General features: G+C 51.5%; 1 protein-coding gene across 1 annotated transcript; it reads right to left on the reverse strand.

Moving 5' to 3' along the window:
• Window positions 1–513: 513 nt before the first annotated feature.
• On the reverse strand, window positions 514–2,500 carry CAMP (cathelicidin antimicrobial peptide). The gene is made up of 4 exons (XM_019631070.1): window positions 2,266–2,500; window positions 1,494–1,619; window positions 1,288–1,359; window positions 514–709 (listed from the first exon to the last, which is right to left on the reverse strand). Exons 1-4 carry the CDS (start codon window positions 2,461–2,463, stop codon window positions 575–577), a joined length of 531 nt encoding a protein of 176 aa, XP_019486615.1. The 5' UTR covers window positions 2,464–2,500; the 3' UTR covers window positions 514–574.
• Window positions 2,501–22,001: the final 19,501 nt, after the last annotated feature.

Genomic DNA, 22,001 nt, shown 5'->3' on the forward strand with positions numbered 1-22,001 from the left:
GTGCAGCAGCCCAGTGAAGGGGATCTGGGCAGGGCACTAATAGCATCTACTACCCCATGCCCCTCCTAGGGACCAACATCCCGCTAGCACTTCAAAACCAATGTGTTCAAAACTAAACTTGCCATCTTCCCCCACATTCATCTTGTACCTAGACCAGGAATCTGACAAGCCCATGAGCACTCTCTCAGGAAGCACCACCATTGTCCAGCCTTTCAGGGAGTCAACCTGCCTCATCCTCCCTGCAGTGGCTCCATCCCAGTCAGCCCCACACTATGTGAGCCTCTGGGACAACCCTCCTTCCATTCTCCTTTCCGTCCTCACCTCTAGGCCACTGCCCTGGGGGGAGGGGATATGTCCTTGGTAGTCTCCCTCACCATGCACCCCATGTAAACACACACACACACACACACACACACGCACGCACGCACACGCGCGCGCGCGCGCGGAGCTTCCCCAACTTAGTCATGGTAAGTGGGAGAAGGCAAGACAAGTGAAATTGAAACCTGGAGGAAATTGCTTTTACAAAAATTTATTTTTCAGAGTCCAGAAGCCTGAGCCAGGGCAAAGCAGACCCTCAGGATTCTTCCATGGGCTCACGATTTGAAAAAAACCCTTGGATTCTCTGGCCAATTCTCTCAAGCCCTTGGCCAATCTTCCGCCCACCTCTCCGTAAGAGATCACGAAGCCGGCCCAATATGACATTCTGGAGCTGTGCACCGAGAGGAAACAGGTTCCTTGTGGGAGCTGGACCCAGGGTCAAGACCCCCCCCCCAACTAGACACCCCCCTTCCTGGGCCACCCTAGGAGCCTTGGGGCTCCAGTCCACCCTCTGGCTGTGAACTTTGGAGCATGTGGTAAATCCCTATAGCCATAAACAGATGAAGAAACTGAAGCCCAGAGATGGCTACGGGCTCCCAGGGTCACACAGCCCATCACAGCAAAATTGAGACTGGAGCATGGGCTGAAAGCTCAAAACTCTAAGTCAGGGCTCTCAAGCTTCAGCAAGAGTCAGAATCTTCTGGATGGCTTGTTAAATCCAAACTGCTGGGCTCCATGCAGATTCTGACTAGGGACTGAGAATTTGCATTTCTGACAAGTTCCCAGGTGAAGACCACACTTTGAGAACCATTACTCTAAGAGATTGCGGAGCCAGTCCCCGTGGGGTTCAGGTGATGGGAGGAGCCCAGGGTAGAAAGAGCCTTCTCTGCCCTAGATGGTTAACTGATCTATAGGAAGTTCCATGCACTACATCCCATCAGCCCCTCCAACCCAGAAGGGGCCACTCACCTTCTCACAGGTAATGTCAAAGTAGCCATCCTCCTGGTCCAGAGTGACTGTCCCCACACACTGTTTCACCAGCTAAAAAGGGGAGGCTCAAGGTCAAACTGGAACCCCTGAACCACAACCTCCCAACCTCACCCCAGTGTCTGGAAATTGTTCAGCATCTGGGAAGGCACCCGCCAGCACCCCCAGACCCTAGTCCTCAGCCTCACCCCTTTCTCCTTGAAGGCACACTGCTCTGTTGGCCGCCGTGTTGTCTCCAACTGCGGTGTCCTCCTGGGGCACACAGTCTCCTTCACCGTGAAGCTCACAGGCTTTGGGATATTTGGGTTGTCATCCTAGCCAGGGGAGAAAGCAGGGACAGTGGGCTTGGGCTCCTGCTCGCCTTCTCTGATCTGTCTCCCTATCTCCCCCCGCCCCCAACACCACCGAGAAATCAGCTTTTCAACAGCCCCTGCTGTGTGCCTGGCACTGGGCTTGGTGCTGAGGCACAGAGGTGAGGAGAACAGAGCCCATCCTGCCCTCACCAAGCATACAGAGAGCAGGAGGGGACCTCAGACAAGCTCTAAGGAGGCTGAGGGAAATTGGGGCCCTCCTGGAGGAAAGACATTACCACTGGAACCTCAGGGCTGAGCAGAGCTCTTTCCTGCGTGGGAGACAATGGCGAGCAGACGGGGCTTAAAGCAGGGAAGTCACATCCCAGAACCAATGACCCCATTCTTGTCCCTGGAACTCTCAGAAGTCCCTGAAGCCTGAATGGGGGGGTGTGGGGGTCACCTCTCCATACAGTAGTGATTCTAAGGCAGGAAGCTGTTGTGCTGGGAGGGTACACAGCTCTGGGAAGGTTTCCCGGAAGAGGTAGGATCCCACTTAAAGGGAGAAGTGCCTTCCCGACAAGCGGTCCAGCATGAGCAAAAGGAGTGGCAATATGGCCACACCTGATAGAAGCAGGGTCTCCCTCCCCAGCCCCCTTCCCCAACTCACTCCCCCAGGCAGTGGGTCCAGCTCCAGGAGGCGGTAGAGACTAGCTTCTGAGGACCGCTGGTTGAAGCCATCCACAGCACGGAGCACGGCCTCCCTGTAGGTGAGGGCCTGGGCAGTGGCTGGAGGTATGGCCAGGCCCAGTAGCAGTAGCAACAGTGACCACCGCTTCAAGGAGGGGCTGCCGCTCTGGGTCTCCATGGTCCCCAAGTCTGCCTCCTCCCAGCCTTCAGGACCCTCCTTTATGCCCAGCCTGGGCCTGATGCAAAGGCCCAACCAGGTGCCTTCCTGCCCTGCCCATCACTGGCCACCTGCCAGGGTGTGGCCTGGGGCTTGCCTCAGCCCCTGCTGTTGCCTCATGGGGCTTGCTGGGCAGTGGACAAGGTCTGCCTGCTGTGCAAGTGAAGAAACGGTTTCTCCATCTCTCTAGCAACGCCGCGGCCTCTCCTGGGCCCCATCAGGGAGTTTTGGCCAGGGTTGCTCAAGAGAGTTGAGTCCTCCGGGAGAGGAAGGAAGGCAGGCGCCTGTCCTACATCCTTCTACCCACCGTGGCCTCCTCAACAATCAGGGTCATGGAGTGTATTTGCCACTAAATCTCCAGCTCTAGATACTGCCTGGGACCCAGTAGGCACTCAGTGAACATATAATGCGTGAATAATACTAACCATCCTCCATCTAGAGCCTTACCCACCCAGCCAATCCCAAGGGAGACATTTTTTTTTAAGATTTTATTGGGGAATCGGGGGAGGGGGAACAGACAAGTTGCTGTCCTTTTGTTCTTCAGTCTAGTTGTGGAGGACGTCGCTTCATTGGCCCATGTTGGTATTAACATTGCGCTCTTCCCAGGTGAGGCAGATCAGTCGCTGGCCTCTGGACGGCCACTCACAGCGGCTCTTGGCAGCTCATACCGGCTGCCGTCCGCACACGGTGGCTTTTGGCAGCCCACTGCAGCAAGGGCTGCAGCCTATGCCGTCGCCACCGGCAACTCACGGTAGCCCAGCTCCAGGCCGAGCTGTTGTTCACCATCTTAGCTGTAGAGGGCAGTGTAATGGCCCTCATGTGGGATCCAAACAGGGCCCTGCTGCTCAGTGCTGGCGTCCCAAGCCAGCTCTTAACCAACGCGCCACTGGGTTGGCCTCCAAGGGAGACTTTCAAGGCCACACCATCCTGTCCTCTAGACCCAGCCCTCAGCCAGTTTTGATGGGGCTCAGTTCCATCTCTCCTGGATTCTTCCACACTGCTATTCAGTCTGAAAATGTCCCCAGCCCCCATTAGACATGGCCTGTGGCCCTGGCCTCTCCCCAGCCAAACCTGAGGAAGGGTTATCTATAACTACGTTGACCCACTTCTCTCTCTCTCACAATCAAGATCACTGCTGGCTGGCCAGCCCTCACTGGACCCAGTGGCCACTCTCAAGCCTTGTCTTTATCAATCCAGGTGCTGGTGACCCCTCTGTCCTCCTGAAACTGTCCGCACCCTGTTGTCCCCTGAAGCTGCTCTCCTGGTGACTCCTTTTCGGTCTCCTCCAAGGACCCTCCCTGTAATATGGAGGGCTTGCAGAGTGGCATCCTGGGTTGCTTCTCTTTCCAGTCCTCACATCTCTCTTCTCAGAACACCAGTTATCATGGACAGACATCACCTGGCCTGTATCTCTGAGTTCAAGACTCCCATGAATACACCCCCACTGAGTCACCTAGCCTGCTATTTTGGTGAGGTAAAAGCCAGGGAAGCACCCCACCTGCTCCTTCTTCTTCCTGGGGACACTCCCCTCTGACTTCCCCCACCGCCCTGGCCCTGCCTCCTCCCCCTATCTTCTCTCCTCTGACGTGCAGCCATAATCTCCAGACTCTACCTTCTCCAGGCCCCAGGCTCTCCCCAGACCACCCTCCACCCTCCGCAACACTGTCCAGGGGCTCCTTCAAGCTGCCGATTTGGTCAATTCACCCTGGCTTTCAGGAGCTTTCACCCCCTGGACCGGCACCAGGGCCTGGAGTCTTGTTGCTCCCCTAGACCTATCCCGCAGCCCTGCACGCCCCAGGTGTCAGCCTGCTGCACACCCCTAACCACTCGGGCCTCTCTGAGTCTCCTGCTGTTTCTCCCGTCAGCACCTGATGCCCCTGCGCAGCATGCTCGTCACCTTGTGAAGCCTTTCCTGACCTCCAGCCTGACACAGCCACCTCCTCTTCTTTGCTCCCACAGCCTTTAGGAAGGCTCCTCTGATTTGACCCCAAATGACTCCCTGCCCAGTGCTCTCGCTGAGATACTAGGCTGGAGTAGCTGGTGCTGGGACGTGGAGAGAGCACAGCTGGGAGAGATAATAGGCCAAAGTGATAAAGGGGTCCAGAGGCCATGGGGAAAATTCTAGTAGTAGCTGGCCTTTGGAATGGACATATGGTCATGAGCCTGGGAATACCTTGTTGGCCTGTGGGACTCTTTGGGGCTTGGACAGGGCCCCTTGGAAGGTGGCAGCCTGGATAAATGCTGCTGGTTGCACACTCGGTCTTGGGAAAAGGAAGGAGAAATGGGCCTCTGTGCAACCTGGTTTCATAGTCCAGGTATTGCCCCAGGGGCCTCTTGATCAAGTAGAGCTTGCACATCAAGGTCCTTTATAGCGGTTGGGAGGAGGGCCACCCCTAAAATCTCCCCTGGACCCCTCACCTTTTTCTGTTGGCTTCAGGGTCCCCAAGAGCCAAACTGGGAGAGAAGTAGGTATCAGTGTTAGTTCTTAAACTGGGCTTGAGACCTGCCCAGTCCTGCATTCCTCTAGGTCAGATCCAGCACACCCAGAGCCCCTTCCCCACTGGCCGAAGGGGACATTCTACCTCAGCCAACACTGCACACTCCTCCTACTTGGCATCAGCCAGAGCCCAGTAGGCTTCCACAGGTCCTCTGTGTGGATCCAGGGGTGTCGCCTGCCCTCTCTGGGCCACAGCACAGGGGCCAGGCTGCCCGGCTTCCAGAAGTGAGCCCTGTCCAGCACTGGGTACGTGCAGGTGGGAGTCCGCCATGTGAGGCAGGGAGATTGACTCAGACCCTTAGAAGCTATGACTGCCCTGTTTCCTGGGGAGATATGAGGGGAAGCTCGCCCCAGCTTGCCTTTTTCATAATGTCTCATCTCACTGACAAGGTGATCAGAAGATTCTAGGTGATTCTAGATCAGAAAGGAAAGAAAAGAAGAAGTGAAGCTTTTCACATCATGTCTTGAGAGCTGGACTCATCTCATCACGGTGTGGTCTAGGAACCTGGTCCACTGAGGTTGCTGTGGGTTCTGGGGGGCCTTCCACAGATTAGCAGATACTGGAGGCCCCCTCCCCCACTCCAGAATCCCTCCCACACCTGGAACAAGACCCACTTTAGCCGCCTTTCTCTATTTCCTCCCCAGAGCCCTGGAGACTGAAGGTCCCAGTGGCTGCCCTGGTGGAGGCACCCAACCCCTCAGGCCTGCTTGCCCCTGAGGTGACCTTCGTCAGGATGGCCAGCTTGTCTAAAATAAAGGACTTGCAGACAGTTCAGGGAGCACCGCATCCATCCTCAGCCTCTGTCTTTGTGGGCAGGCCACTATTTCTCTCTGTGCCCAGAGTCCGTGGTCACAGGGCTTGGCAGTCAAAGAGCTCAGGCTCCCGCACCCAGCTGCCTGGGCTCTGGGCTCAGCCCTGCCAAGAGCAGCTGTGTGGCCTTGGGCACCTGTGTATCTACTCTGTGCCTTAGTTTTCTCATCTGTAAAACAGGAATGATAATACAATGTCCTGTTTATGAAATGATTGTGAAGGTCAAATGCAGTATGATGTGTGCTCAGTGTTAGTACATTATTAATGTGAGCTCCTGGGTTAACACTTCAGAAGTAAATACAAGACGTAGGGAAATTGGGGCTTCTCAGGCTATCAGCCACCATCTCTCAGGGAATCAGAATCCTCTAAAATGAGGGTTTTGTACAAAGTGGTCCCCAAGGACCCTTTGGACCCTTTGTCCCCATTTTTACAGGATCAACCTAAAACAAACAAGGCTCTAAGGGGGAACTTAGGGGCCAGCTTAAGAAAAATATTTTATTACAGAATCTCAAATCGTATGCTGCAGGGTGGGGGAGGCTCTCAAGTCTAACCACTGTAGGAATCGCCCTACCTTACACTGGATAAGGGGGTATGTAGGCCACGCACCCATGTGACCCTTATAGGACCAGAGGGACACAATCTGATGTAAGACAGCCCAATTTGCTCTTCTGTTCTTTTGCTCTTGGGCATGTTACTTCACCTCCCTGCGCCTCCCTCTGCTATAAAATGGGTCTAGTGAGGTGTGCCTGGAGACCTGTGAGGACTACAGCAACAGTGAACATGCGAGCTGTACTATACCTGTACCTGTACCTGTACCTGTATCTGACACTGCTGCGCATGTGCTCATGAACTACCATACAGACAGCTCAGCCCCTGCAGTGGACCCCAGGTGGACTGCCACCTCTGCAAAGCAGCAAAGGAAAAGTGGTGCCACGGTGTGACCCTGGTGGCATAGGTGGCTCAACCTGCACTGCTGGCAAGTTGCCTCCCCTCCCTGAGCCACAGTCTTCTTGTGCAAAAACTGGGGACAGAAATTCCAACCCTGCGGGACAGCAATACATTGGGTGGAGTCAGATGCACACTCAGGGACAGGATGTGCTTACATCTTGTGGTCAGAAAGGGCGCCAGACTCAGGGTCTGCCCAGACTGGACAATTCTCACTTCTGCCTTTCTTTCACCTGCAAAATTGTACTGCCAGGAGACCTGGAATAGGGGGGTCCGAAGCATCATTGTTTACTAGCTGCATGACTTTGAGCAAGTTGCCCTGTTTTTCTGGGCCTTGATGTCCTCATCTGTAGGATGGGAATTACATGCTCTGCAGTGTTTGCATGGGGACAAATATTATAGTGAGTGAATAAGTACAAGTTCACTGCTACGTCCTGACCTCCCAGAGTTTCTGTGAGTGAGGTCAAGGTCAGGTCTGCTTGCTCTGCAATGGCTCTAGGCCACTGTCCTCCCACAGACACATGCACCTGTGCAAGCTGGGGAGCTGTGCCCTGTCTCCTTGCCAACAACACTGCCCCCTGTCCCAGACCCCTGTCACATTTCCACTCACAGTCAGCCTCTCCAGGAAGTCAACCCCAATATCATCCCCAGCTGGCATTCTCTGTGATGGGAGACAGCTCCCCAACCCTGTCTTTAGTGTCAGGTTGTTCCCCAGGATAGGACCACCTGTTTCCTCAGACAAGAGTCACAGAGGCCAACTGTCGAACTAAGGGTATACCTTCCATGTTCTGGAAGTTTAGCCCCAGCCAGACTGGGTAAAAAGAGCATGACCCAGGGCACAGCCCACCCCAGCCAGACAACCTGGAGGGAGCACCGGGCTAAGGGTTTTGCTGCCTGATAGCCTGGGGGCCTAGCCTCTCTGGGCTACCTCATTTGTGAGGTAATGGCAGCGATTTCCTAGGGCAGTGCTCTGAACTTTTCTCAAGGTTTTTCTAGCTGGTATGATGGGTGACATGACATGTAGAAATAGCACTGAACATGGGGATAATGTGGACCTGGCTTTAAGTCCCTGCTCTGCCACTCTTGGTTGTATGGCGTCAGCTAATCTGCTCCTCTTCCCTAGACCTCGGTTTGGAGCTGGTGGAGGGTGGCAGGGGTCTTTCCAGGCCCTGACTGCCCCACCTGCTGCAATACGCTCTGGGTCCCTTCACAGATGGACATGCTAACCATGGAGGGCGCAGATTCCTATTGTCTCTTTGCTTGACAGGACACAACCCCAGTTACTGACCATCACCATAAAAGGGACAAGGTGCAAGATGGAGAATCCCACCCCTGAGCACTGTCCCTTCAAGGACACTGGGGTAAGTTCCTCAGACACCAGCTCTGTCCTATGTCAAGGCCGTAGGGTGAGTCCTTGGCTTTGTTCTTCCACTAGGTCTGCACCAGGAGCCCAGTGTGCCCTGCTTCTACACCAAGGAAGTGGCATGGTCTGAACTTGTTCTTCTCCCTCACAGCAAGTGAGGAGAACCGCTGGTGTTGCTTCAGACCTGATGAGCAGAGTCCCAGCTTAGGGCACACCTGAGAATCCCAGATCCTGCAGCGGTGAGCAAACCCCTGGAGAAGGGGCAGAGGGACAGAAGGGGAGAGGGTTCAGAAGCCATAACTTCAGGCTGGGAGTCTTCAAAATAAAGGGCAAGGGCCGGAGGGCTGGACTGTCACTTACTCAACAGGCATCTTGGGAGCCTCTACACTCTTCCCAGGCCCTGAGGAGTCTTCTGAGAACCTGAAAACAATGACCCAGAAAAGATGACTCCTAGCTGAGCCCTTACTCTCCTTGGTGACTTGAACAAGCCACTTCACCACCCTGAGCCTCAGTCTCCACAAGGCAGGGAGTTCCCGTCCTTGTCTGTCCAGGGATATCACCTGGGAAAATTCTACAAAGTACTGAGCCCGGGCCACACCCTCACAGGCTGATCTGTTCTGGCAAGGGGTCAGGACCGAGAACTCGGACTGGCCTTCTGAGGATTAAGTGTCTAGTGGATTGTATCATCAGCAAGTGGAACTGGGAGGAGGGTCAACACGAGGTGGGCCCAGCCTGAACAAAGGCATGTGGACAGCAGGGGCTACATGAGGAGACAAATGGGGAGGGGTCAGTGCTGGAAGCAGTGACAGAGGGGAGGGGACAGTGGTCCCCAAGAGACTTAGTGGGGGCCCAGAGCAGAAAACTGAGGGCTTGTTTGCAGCCTGAGTAGGGCAGAAGAGGTAGGCGGGTCAGGAGGTTGCAAAGGGTGGGACTTCCAAACTCCAGAGGAGCCTAGGACAGAACCAGCCCAGCTAGGACATCACCCAGCACAAGGGGTGCCAGCTACACTTGAAGGAAATCAACCGTTTAAAAAAAATCTCCCAGAGTCAATGACCAAAGATCAATTTCCTAACAATCCAGTCAAACAATTGACTCAATTCACTGATTTGTTCAAAACATGTAAGATGTAGCTATGTGATTTTTTATTTTGAGGTGGGTGAGGAGTGGAGTTACAGGGCTCGAGAGCATTGGAGGAGCCAGGTCTCCAGGATTCCAGGGACCCCAAATCCTCTCTGTGTCCTTAACCTCCCCCTTTCTGCCCCCCTCTTTCAGGTGTCACCATCCCAGATTATGTTCCCATGTCTGCTAAAAGCACGTGTAGTAAAATTGCACATAAATCTTCCAAATGTTCCAACCATCTCCTTGGTTAAACCCGCGGCCCAAGGGAAGAGCTGAGATTGCAGGTTGGAGGAGGAGGGAGACCGGAGGGCTGACGGTGACAGGGACTGTGTGGGGGGTAGATCTGGGGCTGGTGGGAACCATGCCATGTGACGTGAACCCCTGGCTGTAAATAAGAGACAAGCTGGATGCCCCTGCTGTCCCTGCAGCTGGTGAAGCGGGGACTCTCTCCATTCGGCAGTGAGCCCTGCATGATGGTCATCTGTGTGCCCACAAGGCAACCTCATTGAAGTGAGTTTTCTTCCAAGGAATTTGCCAATGGCAACAGCACTGAGTGGGGCCCCTGGGGCCCATACTGTCACCAAAGCACCAACCCTAACACTAACCCCTGGGACTGTCATGGTAACAACACTGTGGGTAGAACCTGGGCCCCTTGTGACCTGTACCCCCACACACAGTCTTATGGTGGCTGTGTTGTCTATATAGTCTGGCCACCTAAGTCCAAGGATGTGACCTGTGTGGGGTCCTTCAGGGAACAAAGGGTTCCTGTGCACCCACCTCCTCTGAGCTCACACACTCTTGGGGAGGTGTTACCAGCACTCTCATTTGCAAGGGAGGAAACTGGGGCCCAGGGCAGGATGTGGCCCTGGGAGGGAGGTCTTGGCAAAGTCAGGGTTGATGGCAGGACCCAGAACTCTGGCTCCAGTTTGAAGTTCTCCCTGACTGAATCTGGGGTTTCCTATCTCTCTCAGATGGGCTCCTTGTCCCCCTCAGCCCTCACCCCGCCCAGCAGCACCCTGGCCAGACCTGCAGCTTTCCTGCAGCCCATGGCATGAAGAGACGCTGGAGACTCAGGTTTTTGACCTGCTGCACTCTGGGCGTCCCTTTCTTTTTTGCAGGTCAAAAAAGGGCTAGACTGGCAGTCCCTTTCTGCCCTATGCCGCCTCCCACGCTTCCTTTCCTTCTGCGGAGGTCCCTTGCCCTCCAGCTGCTCAAGGCTGGGGGCAAAGACTACCGGGAGACTTTGGACAAGTATAGAGGGAACTAAGTTGCTCCTAGAGGGACTTTCAGGGCCTCCTTCATGTGTTGTGGAAAATATGGAGCTACCACTGGCCAGGACCAGCTACATGAGTTGCAAAATGAAAATGTGGGGTCCCTTGTTCAAATATTTTTTAGAATTTTAAGACCTCGAGAATGGAGCATTAAACCAAGCACATAGGCCTTCTGAGCACGAGCACCCTGTGTGACTGCAGCGGTGGCACACTCATGAAGCTGGCCCTGCCACCGCCAGCTCCACAGCCATGGCAGGAGGGCTTCAGGGAGTTGCTTCAGGAGTTCCTCAAGTGGAGATTTAAATTGCCTGGGAAATTAAACATGCACTTATGACTTTGATTTACTGGTTCCGTAAAATCTTCTTTAGGAAATAAAGAAGAGCTTTAAACACACACATACAAGCGTGTAACAACGCTGACTATTGCAGCTCCCCATTGCTCCGAAGGGCTAACTGAAGCCCCAGAGAGCAGGGGAGAAGGGGGCTTAGCTTATCAAGGACGCAGATGGGGAAGTGGCCCTGCTGGGGCTGGACCCCCCAGGCCAGCGCTCTTTCCACCGCCCACAGCACCCCCAGCCATCCGGCCCTAGGGGGCAGTCTGGAGCTTTGTGATCTGGCCTCTGGCCTGCTCTCCAGTCCCAGCACCCTCCAAGCCTGCATGCACAGGCACCCACACAATAGGCTGCTTTCCTTGGCTGGAACACCCTCACCCAGCCTTCTTGACCTGCCAGAGTCCCATGCTCCTTAAGGACAAGCATCCCCCCCCCCACTCAGGAAAGCCCACCCTGCCTGTCCTCCCTGCATGTAGTTCTCTATCAGCTCCTTGCTCCACAGTGGAGTCTCTGTGGGAGTCATGACAGTGTGAAAATGTTAGGATCCAGACAACAAGTACAGAATTCCTCTTGGGAATTCTGGGGAAATGCTCAGAAAGCTGGTAATGGTGTCAGCAGGAGACTTTGTTTTGCTCCTGAGAGGTTGAGGAGGGCAGAGAAGCGGAGGGGTGGGGCAGGGGGGTGGGGGCGGGAGGGCAGGAATGAAGTAAGAAAAAGAATTTGAGGCTGGGGCTGGGAGACCCAACTGACATGGGGGCCATGTCCACTTGCTTGTCTGTCTTCCTTCAGACTGTGGGCCTCCAAGGGGATGAGACCTGTTCATCTGTGCCCCAGCTCGGGGTGGGCCCTGCACCACAGAGGCACTTAGTGTGGGGTGGATAAATGGGTACCCAGCCCTGTGAGCTCAGGAAGGGACGCTCAGGATTCTCCCAGGCCCACCCCAAAGAGCGGGCACCGGCAGCTGAGCCAGGAAAGACATGAGCATCCCAGGCTCCAAAAGTGCCCTTCTCGGCTTTTCCACAAGTGAGCAGGGGATCTAGGCACTGTTCCCTGAAGAGAAACTGAGAAAACTCCTCAAGAAAATAAATGTTCTGCTCCTCTGGGGTGGAGACAGATGGGACATGTTCTGGGGAAGTTGATTCTAATGAAGGCCTTGCCATAAAGTAGTCAAGGGCACGGACAGTGGAGCCAGAGTGCCCAAGTTCAGGTCCTAGCTCTGCCGCTTACCTGCTGTGTGCCTTTGGGCAAGTAGCTACCCAACCTCTCTGTGCCTCCAATGCCCTCTCTGTAAAATTGGCCTTGGAAAGCACAGTCCCTCAGGAGGCAAATAAAGGATGAGGCCTGATAAAAGGAGTAAGAGTGTGAAGAACTTGAGACGTGAGCTGGCCCATAATTGATGCTTCATAAACAGCAGCTGTCATTATCAACAGGGTGGGAAACTGCCCCCAAGGGCTGGTCAGGACCTTAGATTCTGGGGTGAAGCAGATGTGTGTTCAAATCATTGGTTTGCCTCTCACCAGCTGTGGCTTCCTTTGAAAAATTCTGCTCTGGTAACCGTTCTCAGCATCAGGTGAGTATGCATTCAACTCAAATCGCCTCAGGCATAACTGAGAAACCCAATAGGAGAACAGGAGAGCAAGCTGTAGAATTGGTCCATTTGGACCGGCCTGCTGGGTTTTTGCTTGGAAAGAGAGAGAACGAGGGGGAGGCAAAATGGAGAGTGAAAGAGGACCAGGTCAGAAATGGGCAGGATGCAGCTAAGTCCTGACATGGTCAGGCTGGACCCTGGGCACTCTCCCTACGCCCGCTCCTAACCCAACAAAGAGGACAGACAAGCTCAAGCGATGGGAGCAGATGGTCCCGCAGAGGCTGGCGCAAGAGTGTTGTCACACCTCCTCCACAACCTGGGGCTCCCACCTTTCTCAATTTCACTCTATTTCCCTTGCCAGTCTTGTTGAGCCAGAATGTTCTTCCCCATTGTGTTCTGTACTCCAAAGCCTCACCTCCCTCCATAGCTCCTCCGACAGCGAGGGCTGGACCCCACTCCTCTACCTTTGCAGGGCCCTTGCCATCTCCAGTTGTCCATCTTAGGGTCCAGCCCCACCATCCAGCTGCAGGCTCCCTATGCAGCCAGCTCTCTCACCATGAGTTCGGTCCACTGGAGCTGCTGGGACCCTTTTCTGTAAGCCAGCTGGCCACTGTAGGGCCTGCCTCAGTTCACCAGAGGTGGTCTAACAATACTGGCCCTCCCAGAGGGAAGGGTTTTGGGTCTCAATCAGGTTGTCCAATAGAAATGTCTGTGATGAAGGAAGCATTCTATATCTGTGCTATCCAATATAGCCATTAACCATATACGGCTACTGAGCACTTGAAATGAGGCTCATATAACTGAGGAACTGATTTCTTCATTTAATTTAATTTTCATTACTTTAAACTTAAGTAGCCACATACATGCAGGACAGTGGTGGACACTTTTTTCCATGGCCTTCTTCCAAAAATTTTCTCCTCCTTTATAGCTTCCTATTCCAAGTGTTTATGGCAAACGAATGGCCTTTGACAACCCAAAACGTATTAGCCCTTCCCCACTCAGCTCAGAGCCAAAAGGAACCTCTCAAGATTGACAGAAATGGGTTTCTGTCATGCCCACATCGACTTGAAAGAGAATGGACCTCTCAGAGGGAGGCCTTTCTCCCAGGGCCATGTTCTATATCACAAGTCCCACCTGAGATCTGCTCTACCCCTCAGAGCGCAGGCCCCTCACAGCTCCCAGAGACGGCTCTTACACACCTTCTTTCATCCATAGAACACCCTCTGGGACAGGCAGGGAGGGTTGTGGTGCTATTGCCATTTCACAGATCAGTAAACTGAGGCCGGCCCAGAACAGACAGAGCAACTTGCCTGACGCCAAGCTACTAGGAGACAGACGTAAGGCTGAGGCCCCGGTTACCCCCAGGCTCTCCCAGCCTCAGCTCACCCTGTCATCCCCACCAGTCCCAACCCCCATCCAAGAAATGATGGGAGGACAACCAGGAATCATTTTGGAAAGGGTAAGCTCTGACACTTAACCAGAAATTCCATTCCTGGGTGTTTCCCTTCAAGAAATGAAAGCTCCACACAAAAACTTGTACAAGAATGTGCATAGCAACTTTAGTCATACGAATCAAAAACCAGGAACAACCCAAACGTTGATCAGCAGGCTCCTCAAACTGTGGGCCATCCACACAAGTTACTGGAATGCTTCTTACCAGTGAAAAGGAATGAACTGCCAACATAGGAGCATGCATCTCGAATGAACCTCATAAACATGATGCTAAGTGAAAGAGGCCAGATGCAAAAGATCATGTATTGTATGGTTCTGTTTATGTGAAATTTCCAGAAAAGGCAAAAGTATAGTGAGGGGAAGTAGACCAGTGGCTGCCAGTGGCCAGGGTTAGGAAGAGGAGGTTGACCACAAAGGAGCATGAGGGCATGTTATGAGATGATGAAAATGTTCTACATCTTGATTGTGGTGGTCGTTACACGATTATATGCATTTGTCACAATTCATGTCATTATACTGAAAATTGTGAATTTTATGGTAGATAATTTATACTCGTACCTCAGTTTTCAAGGTTGCAAAGTGAGGAGCTAAGTGCTGGCAATATATGGACATAGCTTTCCAGAAAGGAGTGTTGTTCCCTCTCCCCAACTCTCTGTGACAACAGAGCCCAAGCTTATATGAGCTGGGCCTTGGGCCCACTGAAGGTGAAAAAAGGCGTGAAGGTGAGGAAAAGGAGCCTGCAGCTGCCCCCTCCCAGCCCACTGAGGGGCCCTCTGCGTGTGCCCAGGTTAGAGAGGCCCAGGCTGTGCTCAGGAGACCACCAACCTGGGCCAGGGATAAGCCCCTTTCTCTATATATTTCTGTTTCCTCATCTATAAAACGAAGGTGGGGACTGCATCAGATTAAGTGGGTACTTCTGAGATTTACCTCTCTTTTCACAGAACACACAGACATCCCAGGAGGCCTGGGGCATGCCTTGGAGTCTGGATTTTGGGCTCAAAAGATTGGAATGGGCCCACTCCCAGCTCCCTCTAAGGCAGCTATTGCTCAGGACTGAAAAGAGACAAGCCCGGAAAACCATGACCCCTTCTCCCCACTCCCTCCCCATCCCCCCATGGCATCTTGCCTAATGTGGGCATTTGTCAACCAGCTAACAGCAGGATGGTGCAAGAGACTCTAACTCAACCAGGATGGGAGGGAACCCCAGGAACAATTTCACCTCCCAGAGGCCCAGGGTTGAGAAAGACTGGGACAAGGCAATGATACCTCAGGTCCAGCTTGCTGGCCTTCAGCCCCATCCAGCCCCCAGCACAGTGTTTCCTCTCCTCCTAGTACATTCTGTGGAGGGCCACAGGACCCAGGTGCAAGCTGTAAAGAGAGCTCAGCTTGCTCTCTAGGACCTCTGACTTCCAGAAGGAGAAGCCCAGGAAACCTCACAAGAAAATTTGACCCTTTGGGATGAAGCCCTCCCCTGCTCTAGAGCCTACTGTGGCTCTTTATTGCCCCAGTGGCCTCTTTTCCCTGCCCTCTGCTGCCTCTGACCTAACTCTGGCTTCATCACCTCTGCCTGCTGGGGAATCACCTCTCCCAGAATGCCCCATGCTTGGCACTCACTTGCAGTAGTGCGCATGGCTGCAGTGTCACACACTCAACAGTGTCACATTAGCACAGGACCAGGGTAAGGAACAGTGAGGATCAGCAATCCCTCGCATTTCTTTAGTACACTTTATTTCAAACTTCCAAAAAGTATTTATACTGCTTGCTTTGTTCTCTCTTGCTAACGCCTCTAGGTGGTAGATTGATCAGGGTCATTCCTCCCATTTCCTTGAGGGGTAATACTGGGACTCACAGTGGTCAAGAAGCTGACACATAAGATAAAGGGCCAGCAGAGGCTAACAACACAGGTTGGGGCTCCTGGCACCTGCAAAAGGCTTTGGAAATAGATCCCCAACAATTGCCATGCATTCAGTTTTTCACGTGTGCTTAGTTTCCAGCCCAAGTCCCTCTAATCAAAGCTGTCTTTTCTCCCAACACACCTCAGTTCTTTCTAGGAGCATATTCTACCGGGAAACAAGTGCCCTCTGGTGGCTTCCTCGGGTGCTACGCCAATGCCCACCAGGGGAAAGAGGAGCAGACAAATCCTTTAACCTTTTCAGGACAGAAAAGGGACCCTCGAGACCTGCCTCACCACCCCAAGCCATAAATTCAGTCCATCTTCCATGGGGAAGGGGGGGAGGAAAGATGGCTTCTCAGAGGCTCTTATAAGCCTCTGACTTCAGGATAACATTCAAATTCTTAGTCTTCATTCACTCCACAAACAGTTTGCTTTATCGCTATGAGCCATGCGCTATACTGCTGCTGGGAACAAGAGGCCATGACGCCCCAGAAGAGCTTATCCAGGAGGTCCAAGGTGGCTCTCTCTCCCTATGCCTGGCTGCCACCCTTGGGGAGCCAAATAATTTCCTCCATCATGACCTCTCTATAGCATTTTTTTAAAGGAGCAACTGGAGAGAGGAGGAAAATCTGGAGAATGGTGTCCTGAAAGCCCAGTGAAGCAAATATTTCCAGAAGGGAGTGATCAACTGTATCCAGTGCTGTCATGGGTGGCTGCTGAGCAGAATAGGACAAGGTGAGCTATCTGGACACCGGATTCAGCAAAATGAAGGTCCCTGGAGAGCTTGCCAAAAGCCATTTCTGTGGAGTAGGAAGGTTGAATGTCTGATTGGCGTGGGTTCAAGAGAAAATGGGAGGAGAGAAATTAGAGACAGTTTTTTTTTTTTGAGTTTTACTGTGAAGGGAAGGAGTACAGCTGGAGGGTAAAGTGGGGTCAAGGGAAATTTTTACTATTAACAAACATTTCATTGAAGTATACCATTCATACAGAAAAGCAAACAAATCATGAGTGTGTAGCTCAGTGAATGTCCACAGAGTGAACACATTCATATAACCAATACCCAGATCAAGAAAAAATGTGACAAGTTCCCCGAAGTCCTCCTCATGGCCTCTTCCAGTTACCCTCCAAAGATAACCAGTACCCTAATTTCTGTCTCCAAGGATAGAAAAGCAGGACTTTCTATTTTTTAAAAGTTTATGTCAGGGCCGGCCAAGTGGCTCATTGGTTAAGAGTTGGCTTGGGAGCACGAGCTCTGAGCAGCAGGACAGCCGGTTTGGATCCCACATGGGCCAGTGACACTGTGCCCTCTACAGCTAAGATGGTGAACAACAGCTCGACCTGGAGCTGGGCTGCCGTAAGTCACCAGCGACAGCGTAGGCTGCAGTGGGCTGCCATAAGCTACCATGAGTGGCCGGCAGCCAGCATGAGCAGTCAGGAGCCACTGTGAGTGGCCGTCCAGAAGCTGGCGACTGATCTGCCTTGCCCAGGAAGAGCACAATGATGATACCAACATGGGCCAGTGAAGCGACGTCCTTCACAACTAGACTGAAGAACAAAACGACAGCAACTTGTCTGTTCCCCTTCCCTGATTCCCCAATGCTGTTCCCTCCTCCAATTCCCCAATAAAATCTTTAAGAAAAAAAAAATTTATGTCAATGGAATCAAATAGCATGTCCTCTTTTGTGTTTGGCTTATATTCATCATCGATTGTGAGGAGTGTGGGTAGTTCTTTCCTTTTCATCGTTATATGAAAGAGCCTCTATTTACCCATTCTATTGTTGATAGGCATTTGGGTTGTTCTCTGCTTGAGGCTAAAATGAATAATGTGGCTATGAATATTCATTTATGTGCTCTTTGGTTCATGTATGAATCTGAACCATACTGTGCCACCTCTTACCTTCCCAGAGCCTTCCTATGGCGACTTCCTTACCTCCCACCTTTCCCACCCACATGACCTCCATTTGGCCACCTTCAGTGCACTTCTGGACCACGGATTAGCTATTCCCTCCCCGTGGTCCCTTCCCAACACCACCTTCATGGGCCTCTCTTGCTACATCCTTGCTACAGGCTTTAGTGCTGATGCTCCCCAGACCCAGTCTTGTAAAACACTCTTCGCACACCTTCAATGGACATTACCATCCTCAGGCTAATAAACCCCAAATCCTTTTCCTGAGTGCCAACCCCAGACAGTACACAAACACAAAACTGAGTTCATCGAATTCCTCTAAGAACTCTGTTGCCTAATGTTGAAATAATGGTACCACCAGCCCAGGTGCTTAAGGCATTACCTAGGAACCATTCTAGATTGCTCCCTCCCCTTCCCCCACTGCAACTCTCAGTTATCAAATTCCAAGGAGCTCTACCTCCTTCCTGACTCCCAAGGTCACTCCCTTTCTCCTGTTTCTGAGGATTTTTCACCCAGGACTCTTTGGCTAGCCCCTTCCTATTCCCCAGGCTTCCCCACTCTCCCTCATTGATCCACACTGTGGCAATTCCGATCCTGTATCTCTCACCCTCCACAACCTCCACAGTCTACAGGATGAGGCTGAACCCTTCAGTAGCCTCTAAGTCCTTCAAGAATTGTCCCCTTCTTTCCACTTGGGTCCCTCACAACCATTCCCATGTGCCCATTCCTCGGACTCAGACCTAATTCCCAGAAAATGCTGTTCTCGCTAGCTGACTTCTGAGGGCTTTTTCGGAAGAAAGCGCCCCACCTCACCCCGCCCCAAATTCCCCTTTTCCAGCAACCTAAGCCTTCAAGCTTCAGCAGCTTTAATCTTCTTTGGGAAGTCCCCCCTCTCCCACCCCTCCAGCTTTTCCCATCTCCACCTCCTTTCCCTTCTCCAGGTCCCACCAACCCCCCACAAATTATCACAGCAATTATCATAGTGATGGTTCCATTATTATAAGGAATGTCCTGTGAGATAGTATTTGGCAGATGTGAGCCTCCTTGGTAGGAATCGTGGGATATTATTTCAAGCCCTGGATTTGTCCCAGCGAGCAATGAATAAACATTTGCTGAATGAATGAATGCAAGAACAGTGATATGGAGCCAAATATTAAAGTACACAAAACAGGAGGAGCTAGGAGAGAAATTTTTCAGATGTTTAATGGAGGAAAGTATTTCGAATAGTGCACACAGTGGGGGTAGGCACCACAGACCGTGGGAGCTGTGACAACTGAGAGGATTAAATAGCCTGAGGCTTCTGGAGGGGAGGGGTGGTCATGGCTGGAGCTTGAGGGCTTGAGGGGGGAAAAGGAGATGAAGCAGGAGAGCAGGGTGCCTCACTGTAAAGGAACTGCTGTTCTGAGAAAAAGGTTTTAGTCTTCAGTCTGTCAGCAATTGTTTTGAAAGGAAAATGGGCACATGTAAAACATTAAATCAGAAAAGAAATTTTTCTTTTTCTACAGAAAATAAATCTGATAAATTAATGGGAAAGTTTTGAGTTTTTTTTTTTTTTTTTTTTGCTTTTGTTTTTAACAAGGGGAATCCCTTCTCCAAATAAAATATACAGGGCACTCCAATACATAATGCAGATTTCAAAGCCAAGTTTTTGTGGTTACCAGAGAGTGGCAGGAAAGAGCCAGGAGCCCTGCTGGGATACCTCACTGCTTGAGAAACAGCTGTAAGGGCCCAGTAGCTCAGTTGCTTAAGAGCTCGCTCAAGAGTGCAAGCTCTGAGCAACAGCGGTTCGATTCCCAGCCTGAGCTGCTGCTGAGCTACCAACAGGGCAGGATGGCTCAGCTAAAAAAACAAAAAAAAAAAAAAAGAGAAACAGCTGTAGTCCATCTCTGTCACCACTCACAGGTGGAAAGGGAGGCCTGCTTTTCCCCTCTGCATCATCTTCAAGTGGCCACCATCTCATAGTAGGCCCTTGTAGGATCCCCTTCAAACTGCTGTCTCCACCCTTGTCACTCTCTAATCTGTTTTCCACTCTGGAGCTAGGGTTATCTTTTAAACACGTAAATGTAAACTTTGAAATTGTTTCCCATTGTCCTTAAGATAAAGTTCAAGTTCCAGAATGTGGTCTTCAAAGCCCTGCAGAGGCTGGGCCTCCCCAACCTCCTCTTCTACTTGTTCTCTGCCACACACAGGGGACTCCTTCCAGCCTCAGAGCCTTTGCTTAGGGCAAGTCCCTATGCCCAGAGCACTCTCTCCCGCATCCTTAGGACTTAACCTTCTGGACACTTCTCAGGGATTCCCCATCAGATTCCCTTCCTAAACACTCTCAAAGAATTCCCACTTTTTCTTTGCAGCATGTATTCAATCTACATGTACTGAGGGGGTCTCTGAACCAGGAACTGGGTGGTACTAGAGAAAAGGAAAGATGGGGTCCTTACCCTGTTGAGTTCATAGTTATTCGGGCTGACTCACCCCGATTAAATAATCACAGAAACAAAAGTAAACACAGGATGCCTGACAGGTGGATAATAACAGGAGAATGTATCAGTTAGGGTGTCTGAGGGTAGAACTTTCCTGGGAAGGGTGGGTGTTAGCTGAGTGAAGTGTGTATGGGTGTGAAGAGGATGATCCAGCATTCTCCAAGGAAGTATTGACCCTGCCTGTTTGGATCTAGCAAACTGGTAGGCTCTCAGTAGAGAATGAATGAATGGGCAAACATTGACTTGCCCCAAAAGAGGAATTAGATTAGAGCTCAGACCTTCCAATATACAGTGCAAGGCTCCTCACTTCCCCTAGTGAGAGTATGCCTAAGTGAATGGGGAAAAGGGTTTGGTTAAGTTATGCTTTTCCTTTTGCGCCACTTCACAATTAAAGATGGTCCCAAACATAATAAAAAAAATCACACTCAACACTTGAGTCAACCTTTAAAAAGGAAAAAAAAACCACCAATGGTTCTCTGACATTTCTGACACCAAGTTTTTATTCCAGTATTTGGACCTGCTGATGGAAATGCTTTAGTATGTTAATCCTCTTGGGCCGATCCCAATCAGGGAATGTCTGCTCAGGCAAGGAGAGAGGACTTTCCATTCCTTTATTGAAGCATGAAACAAATATTGATTGCATATTTACAATACATACACATACAAAAAGTTCAAAATGTTGAGTTTTTTCCTTAAAGATAGAATTACAGATGATTTTTAAAATTATACTTATCTCTAAGTATACATATACTTTCTAAAGCTATAATTATTTTGCCTTATTTGTATAATACAAACCTTTGAAAGCAAAAGCTTTTGAAAGAAACATTAAATTTAATGAATTTAATGGTAGTCCCTAAACAGAGGTAGTGGTCATAATTTCCACCAGGCACCTAAAATAAATACACAATCTAAATAAGCAGAGTTTTTTTCTCTAAACATGCTGGCTGAAGACAAGTCCTCTTGCAGCCTGATTGCTGTACCTATCTGTACCTCTCTTATAAAATCAGTCATTGTAGGAGCTGTCACTGGGGCAGGGGATATAAAAGTAATTATGGTCACTTATAAAATGGGGATAATCCCTCTTTCACAGAGTTGTTGTAAGGAATAAATGAATTAATAAAGCACTTTGGAAGTGTCTGGCACATACGCACTATCTAAGAGTTAGCTATTATTAAATTTATGGTATTGCTATCTAAGAGCTCCTAGGTTAAGAAAAGGGTGGGAGAGGAGGAAATGATTCTCAGAAAATATAGTAAGAGCTAAAATGGAGGTGAGCAAAGAATGCTGAGCCCCACAGCCCAGGCCATATCGTAGCGTTCAAGTCTTGTCTGGTCAGCAGTTCGTGGCCAGCACAGCCCTTAGGGTCTTCGATGGCCTGCTTCACATGAGCGTTAGCGCTCTGGAATTGGGACCTGGCGTTGGGGCGGGGCAGCGCCCAGTACTTGGATCGTTCAGTTCCCTTCCCCGTTATAAAATTGGGGCGTGGAGGCCCAGCGCGGAAGAGAGGGGCTCACAGTACCGCACGGTTATAGGTCGAGCCACGGCCGGGCTTGGCCTGGTCTCCTGTGGCCCGCCGGCCTTCTCCAGCCTCTACATTCCCTCAGCGTGTGGGGGGGCGACTGGGGGGGGGTGTCCTGTAGCCGTAGCCCAACGAGGGTAGGAGGTGACTGGCCTGCCGAGCGGGGTGGGAACTACGCTTCCCAGGATGCAACGGGTAAGAGCGGCCTTTAGGTCTCGACCGGCGTCTCGCAGATCCTCCTGGGAGTTTTCATTGACCTCTGAGCCCCATCTCATTCGGATCAGCTCCGGTCTCTCTTAGGCCCCGCCCCTGTCTGAAAGCGGGTG

This window comes from Hipposideros armiger, unplaced genomic scaffold (genome assembly GCF_001890085.2).
Source record: "Hipposideros armiger isolate ML-2016 unplaced genomic scaffold, ASM189008v1 scaffold_18, whole genome shotgun sequence".
In the NCBI taxonomy this organism is placed as follows: Eukaryota; Metazoa; Chordata; class Mammalia; order Chiroptera; family Hipposideridae; genus Hipposideros; species Hipposideros armiger.

Coding starts and splice junctions, on each gene's coding strand:
- CAMP (XM_019631070.1), bottom strand. CDS start 2,463: ATGGAGACCCAGAGCGGCAGCCCCTCCTTGAAGCGGTGGTCACTGTTG. Junction 1,620..2,265: donor TGGACCCACTGCCTGGGGGA/GTGAGTTGGGGA, acceptor TCCCCTGGCTAG/GATGACAACCCAAATATCCC. Junction 1,360..1,493: donor GTGCCTTCAAGGAGAAAGGG/GTGAGGCTGAGG, acceptor TCCCCTTTTTAG/CTGGTGAAACAGTGTGTGGG.